General features: G+C 40.3%; 3 protein-coding genes across 3 annotated transcripts in view; 2 read left to right on the top strand and 1 right to left on the bottom strand.

The window, feature by feature from the left end:
* Positions 1-463: 463 nt before the first annotated feature.
* On the bottom strand, positions 464-2,661 carry rrad (Ras-related associated with diabetes). The gene is made up of 4 exons (XM_072465231.1): positions 2,238-2,661; positions 1,809-1,882; positions 1,486-1,690; positions 464-1,377 (listed from the first exon to the last, which is right to left on the bottom strand). Exons 1-4 carry the CDS (start codon positions 2,608-2,610, stop codon positions 1,100-1,102), a joined length of 930 nt encoding a protein of 309 aa, XP_072321332.1. The 5' UTR covers positions 2,611-2,661; the 3' UTR covers positions 464-1,099.
* A 1,419-nt stretch (positions 2,662-4,080) lies between these two features.
* On the top strand, positions 4,081-5,544 carry LOC140381104 (ATP synthase F(0) complex subunit C3, mitochondrial-like). The gene is made up of 5 exons (XM_072465127.1): positions 4,081-4,162; positions 4,427-4,511; positions 4,764-4,835; positions 4,914-5,101; positions 5,176-5,544. The coding sequence occupies exons 1-5, from the start codon at positions 4,122-4,124 to the stop codon at positions 5,288-5,290; spliced, it is 501 nt and encodes a 166-aa protein (XP_072321228.1). The 5' UTR covers positions 4,081-4,121; the 3' UTR covers positions 5,291-5,544.
* A 624-nt stretch (positions 5,545-6,168) lies between these two features.
* nsun3 (NOP2/Sun RNA methyltransferase 3) overlaps positions 6,169-7,983 on the top strand; it is a 3,328-nt gene continuing 1,513 nt past the window's right edge. The window contains exons 1-4 of the mRNA XM_072465649.1: positions 6,169-6,407; positions 6,727-6,818; positions 6,900-7,378; positions 7,806-7,960. Coding sequence (XP_072321750.1) covers positions 6,225-6,407; positions 6,727-6,818; positions 6,900-7,378; positions 7,806-7,960 — 909 coding nt within the window. The 5' untranslated portion in view covers positions 6,169-6,224. The remainder of the gene's footprint in view (positions 6,408-6,726; positions 6,819-6,899; positions 7,379-7,805; positions 7,961-7,983) is intronic.

The following is a 7,983-nucleotide window of genomic DNA, read 5'->3' as shown; positions in this document are numbered from 1 at the left end:
TAGACAGTTGTTTTTATTTATTCTTTTTTAATTTTGAGTCATCCTTCAGTCAGTTGTACATAAACGTAAACAGTGTCCCTACAGAAGGTTTTTAAATGAATCCATTATCAATTTCACAGCTTAAAACCAGACCCCCTTTTTTTTTTTTTTTAACAAAATAGAAATGTCTTAAACTGGTTCTGTCTCTTACCTTGTGTCTCTGCAGAGTGCTTCTCCTGTGCGGTGGGAGTGGAGTTTAAATTCTGTGGAAAAACTGTGTTCTTGTACTCCTTCCACTGATTAATGGTTAACATAAAGATGGCTAACTACCATGTTTCCTTCCTTTAAAATCAGTGGTCAGTGCGGTTCCAATTCAAGGATCTGACCAAATGAATATTCATGACAACTGAACATTGCTGTTGGATTGTGCTTCGGGAATTACATTTTACACGTCACAGCTTTGAAATAAATTACCCAACATAGATTTATTTTTTTCATTTTATTGAAAAATGTATTCAATGTAAACAAAGAAATTGCAAATCATGTCAAAGACACAACAAGACTAACAAAACTTATTGCTTTACTTTTACATTCACAACCTGAATTCGGTGGAAATTAAATAACACAGAAGAGCAGATTGGACAGGGCCTCAGAGATTCGGCTGAGGCACGACCTGCGCACCACGCTTCAAGTAAATCTGACTGAAAATGACCCTGGGATCCGTTACCATGTCTTTAACAACAACAATGAGATGTATGTTCAGCAGACAGTAGCTTACAATATGTACAACACAAGTTATTTTAGAAAACCCTCCCGTAAAGCGGCCTATGTCTTCAGGATTCAGTAACACATAATGACCATATAATGAGATAGATAATGAGAGCGATGTCTTAAGGCAATCTGAACAGAATAAAACACATGATCGCAAAGCTTCATGCAGGTTGCCACCGTTTCATGATATGACTTATGAATTACATCAGACACATTTTTGCTTCTTAGTGTCTAGAAATAAAAATATATTTCTGTACAGCTCTGGTAGTCCTTAGGGTTAGTGTTAAAACACACACAGCATCTGGTCTTCAGAGGCAAAAGAGAAACTGTCCATCTGTTGTCGTGCTCCTCAGAGGACAGTCAGGTCGTGGCAGGACTTGGACTTTTGCCTGAAAGCCATCTTCTTGTTTTTCCGCGCGACAATACGACCCAGGAATCGCTTGGCTTTCTTGCTGACGCTCTCTCGCCGTCTGCAGTTGGCCATGCGTCGGGCATTTTCCTCTTTGCTGTCTTTCCTCAAGCGAATCTGTCTGACAATACCCTCAAACAAAGCTTGCACATTGTGGTGGAGAGATGCCGATGTCTCGATGAACTTGCAGTCGAATACTACTGCACATGCACTTCCCTCTGAAACAAATAAGAACAAGATATTAGACGATTCGCTCATGCACTATATAACCGTAGTAGTTATAGACATTGCTAAGTGAGTTTGAATTACATGCGATGTGAACTTACCATCTACGGACACCTCTCTGGAGCGCACCAGGTCACTCTTGTTGCCCACGAGGATGATGGGAATGTTCTCCGACTGCCTGGCTCTACGCAGCTGAATCCGCAGCTCTGAGGCCTTCTCGAAGCTCGACTTGTCCGTGACGGAATACACAATAATGTAGGCGTCTCCCATCTTCATGCACTGCTCCTTCATCCACTGGCTGTTATCCTACGAGAAGAGACAGACATGAAATTAGCCACAAATATCACATTGTTCTAAAAAAAGAAAAAAAAGGACGTTCTGAAGTATCAATGATCCACGTGCATAAATAATAAAGGATGCAGACCTGTTCCCAAACATCAAAGAGAAGGATAGATGCCTCCTCTTCATCCACGACAACAGATCTATCGTAAGTGTTTCCTGTGGAGGAGATTGAAAATATTACGTTACTCAAAGTGGTTGCTATGAGAGCTGTATAGTTTTATGTTGTGGATGTACATATACAGCAAGCAATCCATCTCAGTGAGTGTGATTTTTACATTCATAATGATATTGTTTTAGGGGAATGCATTTGTTGCCTTTGCCTTTGCCCTGAGGGTGCGCGTGTGTGTAACATTTAGAGAAGAATGGCAAATTTGCAGTATATTTTTGGGTTATTCAAATATTCCCTAATAAAGCTCTTGTTCTAGCTTCATCATCATCACATCTTCCTGGACAGTGGTCAGTGCGTGCGTGCGGGCCGCTGGGGTCAGTGAGTCACGCGTCACTCATTTACCTGCTTCATCGCAGTCGTGACTTCCATCCTCGACACCGCCGAAGACGCGCGCCAGGCTGGACTTCCCAACGCCGTGCTCCCCGAGGAGGACCACCTTGTACAGCAGAGAATCCGTCTCGCTCCCGCTGGAGATGACGGAGTCGGAGGAGTCGGAGGCGCAGCTCCCTCGGTGCTGGTCGCTGGGGGAGTACGAGGTGCAGCGGAGCAGGTTTGACAGCTCGTCGGTCTGTCCGGTTTGGGGCATCGTGGCGCGCAGGTCCCTGTCGTCCACGGGCATGCTTCTCCTGTGAAGGTTGGGTAGATTCATAGGGAATGGCACACTTCCTCTTCTCTTGTCCATGTTCCTCAATTTGTCACCCTTGTTCAAAGTCATTGTGCTTTAATCCGAAGATCTATGAATAAAGATGCCATGCGTCAAATTGTGCGTAAAACTAACTTTCAAGTCATGTCACACAGGTTTTAGTGTAATAATGAATTCAAAGAAGTGGGCAATACAATGTTCTATCGTGTTACAACATGGCATCACATTACTATTATTCGAGATAACAGTTTTAATCAATTTAAAGTGTAAAAGCTACTTACATGTTTTAGGCAAAAAAAAAATCCCACGCGGAATCAAATAGTCCTTGTATATCCTTGGTGTAGAAAAGTGTCAGTAACAGTACAAGAGCGTTTTGCTTTGGTCTGTTCAGAGCCGCCACTCGCAGTATTTATATCAGACCAAAGTGACGTAGGCAGGGATTCGCCTCAGAGTCACGTCTCTGCTTGTTATAGTAGTGCGTAATGGCAACTTCATACAGCGGAGGGGGTGTATGACTGGAAGAGCTGAGGAATTTCCCTTCCGCAATGCCAAATGAAGCGTGCCTCTGAGGGGGCGTCTGGAGACCATCTTTTCAAAGGGAATGCCCACTCAATGGGGCATCAGTTTTAGTTTAGTACAAGATCCCACTATTCATATGTGCTAATAGTTGTCGCGCTCTAACGCATGTGGCAAATGTAAGTCCATTAGTTGGCACAGATGAAGGCGAGCTTGATTAATGATTTTGCAGACTGAAGGTCAAGTTTCAGTGTTAGGGGTTCTTACAACAGTTTTCCCAATTTTATTTTTATTAATATTATTATTATCAGACAGAAGAACACATTTTTGCAGCACTCAATTCAGACTGAATGGATTACTGTCTGTCTGCTCGCCGCCCACAGCAGCATTTTAGTCAAAAATAACAATTCAACATATTCAAATTGTAAATGTGGAAAATAAATCTGCAATGTTTTATAGGAATGAACAATTTGTGGAGCATCATCCGCGTGTTCTGTCCACCGTTTTGCCTTTATGGGTCTAGTCTTATGCCTGTGTGATGTTTGCTCCCATCTAGTGGTCAGGACAAGTTCACGACGCACACCGAAGTCAAACATTGATTTTATTTTTATTTTCCTATAAAAATTATAACAATAGCTTCATTAGTTAGCTACTGGTGACAGGATAACAGCAGTGATAGCAGTCTAACATGATCAACACCACTAGTTTTCGAATCCCCCCTGTGAAGCGTGCAGGACGGTAAAACAACTAACGTCTGACCTTTTGCAGCGTGACAACACACGTCTACATGTATAAACATTTTTAGAATATATCCACATATAATTAAAATTATTTGCCCTAAGGAACAGTCAGAATCTTTTCATATCGCCATTAAGCTTCCGAGACAATTGTTTTGTTTGCTTTGTTTCTCGTTTATTCGCCAGTAGAGATAATAATAGTCTTCTGATCCATCGGAGCATAATAGATCCATGAGCATAGGTGGCGCCCGTACGCACGTCTCATCCACGCTTACGTTACGTCATGTTACGTCTGAGCAAACCGGAAAAGACGAGCTCTCATTACTGCGCATGTGCATACCTCTCGCGCATTCGACCTTTACAACAAACCGGTGAGTCCTAATCGTAACCTCCGCTGTTGCAAGGTTGGTTTTGGTCAAGTTAATGCTTTTTATTCGTGTGCACTCTGCATACTGACGATGCACTGCCATTAGTCACCGTTTGTCTGTAGTTTGCGCAGTTTTCGGTGTTGGTGTGTAGCGGATATTGACCTTATATGTCTGCGCCCTGTTAACATGGACCACAATGTACTTCAGCTGCCAATTGTGTATATGTCTGGAACTGATGTCCATTTAACAGTGCTGTTTTATCCACAGACACCAAGTAATAACCTGTTTGGTTGACCCGAGCAATCCTCTTATCATGTATGCCTGCGCCAAGTTTGTTTCCACGCCCTCTCTGGTGAGTCGACATGAATGAATGAAATTAACCTCGTTGTGCACATACTACTGTAACTTCATTCTAAACACATGTACAGTCATGTTGTATGTTTGTAGCCTGTGAGAATAATGCATTGTTGACATTATATTGACATTGCAGACTCCTGTTCTGTCCTTTACAACCATTTCCCAGGTTGTCCCTGTATACAATAGTGTTATTTGACACACAAACTGCAATATAATATTCATGGTGTATCTTTTCTCTTAATGTTAGGTCCGGGCTGGATCTCGGGTGCTGTGCAGGCCTCTGTCTGCAGCAGTAGTGTCAGATGCCCGGAAAGGAGAGGTAAGTTGTGGTCTAAGCCTTCATCTTTGGAACTGTTCTTTTGAAACTTATAAAATACAAAACATGTTCTCTTTGCAGACTTCCTCACTCGTACCTCAGAGTTCCCAGCAGCAGATGGCAGTGCGCAGTTTCCAGACTAGTGCAGTGAGTCGTGACATTGACACTGCTGCAAAGTTCATTGGGGCTGGAGCGGCCACTGTGGGTGTCGCTGGATCTGGTGCTGGTATTGGAACAGTGTTTGGTAGTCTCATTATTGGATATGCAAGGTATGAGCAGTCATTCACATTTTTATTTACTCACTGATCCCTGGTTTTATTTCTATTTGTTTATTTATTCACAGGAATCCTTCTCTGAAACAGCAGCTCTTCTCTTATGCCATTCTGGGCTTTGCTCTGTCTGAGGCTATGGGTCTTTTCTGTCTGATGGTTGCTTTCCTGATTCTGTTTGCCATGTGAATGGTAAAGCGTGTAATGAGGATGAACATTGTTAACAAGAACTGTACAAAGAAATTGTCAATGGATGTTAGCTGCTGTAGACTTGTTGCTAATACTTGTTCACTGGTGTTTCTTAGAAGACTGATCTACAGAGCGGTTTAAAATAACAAACCAAAATCATTTGATTATGGAGATGTTATATTGTATATTTAATCAGAGGTTTGTTTTTGTTAACAAAAGTACAACCATTGAGACAATTAAATATTTTATTCCTACATTCTAGGTGTCTATAGTCATTTATAAGTGCTACAGAATTTACATGTATATGTACACATTATATAATGTTTTATATATTTTAAGGTGTGATTTTTTATATATATATATATATATATATATATATTATAATTTTTTTTTTTTTTTCTTAAAATGAGTGTCATATACTTGATCTTGCATACATTTTTGAGCATTAATGAACCTCTGTGATGTGAATCACTGGCAAAGGGCCTCTGCAGTTTTGAGCATATTTTTATATATGAATGAATCAGGGGTGGGTTTATTCTTATTTTAGACCATGTTTAGCCCAAATTTATGCCCGATATAATCCGGGTTTTGATGAGGTAGTTCTCAAAGCTAAATCATTTCTTAGCAGGCTTACTGATAAATATTTGACCACAAATCCAAATAAGCCTCTGAATATGTACATTTTAGAACTTTTTAAAGATACAACTTTGACCTGTTGGGTTTGTATTTTTTTTACAGCTTACTATATTTTTTTTTTTTTTAACCTTTTACCTTTTCCAAGTACATTAACCAACGGAGGCGGAACCAATATTCACAGCCTCATTTAGCAGGGGACTGCTTTCAAGAACGTACTTGTGTGACATTGCGCTGTATTTATTTTTAAACCAAGTTTACAACATAGTTTACACGCAGTAAATGAGTCTTGTCTTTACAAATGTTTATCTTGCACAAAAAAAATATTTTATACATGTTCGCGAAATATTTTTGTAATCCTTGGAGGAATGCTACGTTTTTATTCGGAAAGAAAGTAGATCCGTCTTGGAATTTGTGCCTTTGCTACACCTCTGCTCAGGAAACAGCCAAACACCCGTCCAAGAAACATAAAGGAACGACGCAGGTATACATGTTCTGTAATGATTAATAATATGCGTACATGTTTGCTATTTCATTTATTCTCGTATCATTAAATAACAATTGACAAAACGAATATTGTTGTGTCCCAAAATTGAAAATAAAAAAACGATAAAACATTTCGAGAACTGCTTGCTTTCCAACAAAATAAAGACATTTTTTGTTAATTATTGGCCATAGATATGCATGGTGCGATTTCACTTGTTCTCCACTAGGTGTAGCCTTTTGTAAATGAAAAAAAAAAAAAAAACTCACGATAGACATGTCTTTTGTATTGATTCCTCATTGTACTTTTCCCCCAAAAGCTTAAAAGTGAAAAGGCCTTATGTCAACCGGTGTTGGAGCACTTTGACCAGCAGTACAGCCGGGAACTCGGAAATCTGTGGACATCAGCAAGGTGCAGTTTTATTAAAAGTCTCTTGTCATACATTGTTCATACATTTCATGTAAACCTTTTGTGCTCTTTGCTTTTTCACAGGGAAGTCCTTTTAAATTCTCACTCCTGGCAATATGGGGTTGTACTCAACAGATTTGCAGCTGTGTCAAATATCATTCAGACTCTCAAATCTAAGGGATTTGTTCTGCTACAGACCGAGACCTCATCATTGTGTGAAAAACGTCCAACTCAGTCTTGTTTGAAACAGCCTGGGGAAAATGCCTCAATTTTGTCATCTGAGTGCCTCTCTGATGACTCTAACCTTCAATCTACCTATGCATCTCAGCGTCTGCAAGCACAACCATCACAAAGTCCTTTACTACAGTGTTACATCCATCCATATCCTCTGAGATTTCCCTCACAAGGCCATAGACCCAGCTGTTTGAAGCAGTATTACCTTCTGAATGCTGCCTCTCTTCTCCCAGTGCTGGCATTGCGAGTCAAAGATGGGGAGAACATTTTGGATTTGTGTTCAGCACCTGGAGGCAAAGCTTTAGCCATAATGCAGAGCTGTAACCCAGGTAAACAAACTCACCATGCTACATTTTCTGCAACTGAAATTGTGTGTGATTTGCATATTACATTGGCATACATTTTTGTTTCAGATGCCCGTCCAATCCAGGCAATACATTTATCATCTTTTTATTTAAATTGTGTCTGTGCAGTGGAAGCCTTCTCAATCTAATTATTATATAGATTTTAATTTATTGGTCTTTGTGTGTGGGTATTAAAATATTAATGCAATGTATTTATCTGGGATATGAAACTAATCCGCCTCCCATTTCCATTTTCACTCATGCGTCTGTTCAAAAAGTCAAATCTGATGCCCTGAGGACAAACTGGGAAAATTATCAGACTGATACCGATATCTGGGGAAATCCTCTATCACTGACCAAACTGAACATCATCAATATTACATGGTTGACTTATGTATTCCTTGTATCCCAGCTCTTCTCTGCTGTAATGAACCGGATACACACAGGCGAGAGTGGCTGGCCAAAACCCTCAATTCTTTTCTACCTCCTTCACTAAATGGATATGTGGCTGTTTCTGGACAAGATGGGCGTCATTTTGGCCAAAGCGAAACGTCCAAATATGACAAGGTGAAATGAACAGCACTGTCATG

This window comes from Eucyclogobius newberryi, unplaced genomic scaffold (assembly GCF_026437365.1).
Source record: "Eucyclogobius newberryi isolate DKJ021-1_F unplaced genomic scaffold, fEucNew1.0.hap1 SCAF_5, whole genome shotgun sequence".
In the NCBI taxonomy this organism is placed as follows: domain Eukaryota; kingdom Metazoa; phylum Chordata; class Actinopteri; order Gobiiformes; family Gobiidae; genus Eucyclogobius; species Eucyclogobius newberryi.
This window is presented reverse-complemented; position numbering and strand designations above follow the sequence as displayed.

Coding starts and splice junctions, on each gene's coding strand:
- rrad (XM_072465231.1), bottom strand. CDS start 2,610: ATGACTTTGAACAAGGGTGACAAATTGAGGAACATGGACAAGAGAAGA. Junction 1,883..2,237: donor TCACGACTGCGATGAAGCAG/GTAAATGAGTGA, acceptor TCTCCTCCACAG/GAAACACTTACGATAGATCT. Junction 1,378..1,485: donor CAGAGAGGTGTCCGTAGATG/GTAAGTTCACAT, acceptor TATTTGTTTCAG/AGGGAAGTGCATGTGCAGTA.
- LOC140381104 (XM_072465127.1), top strand. CDS start 4,122: ATGTGCATACCTCTCGCGCATTCGACCTTTACAACAAACCG. Junction 4,836..4,913: donor CAGATGCCCGGAAAGGAGAG/GTAAGTTGTGGT, acceptor TTCTCTTTGCAG/ACTTCCTCACTCGTACCTCA. Junction 5,102..5,175: donor CTCATTATTGGATATGCAAG/GTATGAGCAGTC, acceptor ATTTATTCACAG/GAATCCTTCTCTGAAACAGC.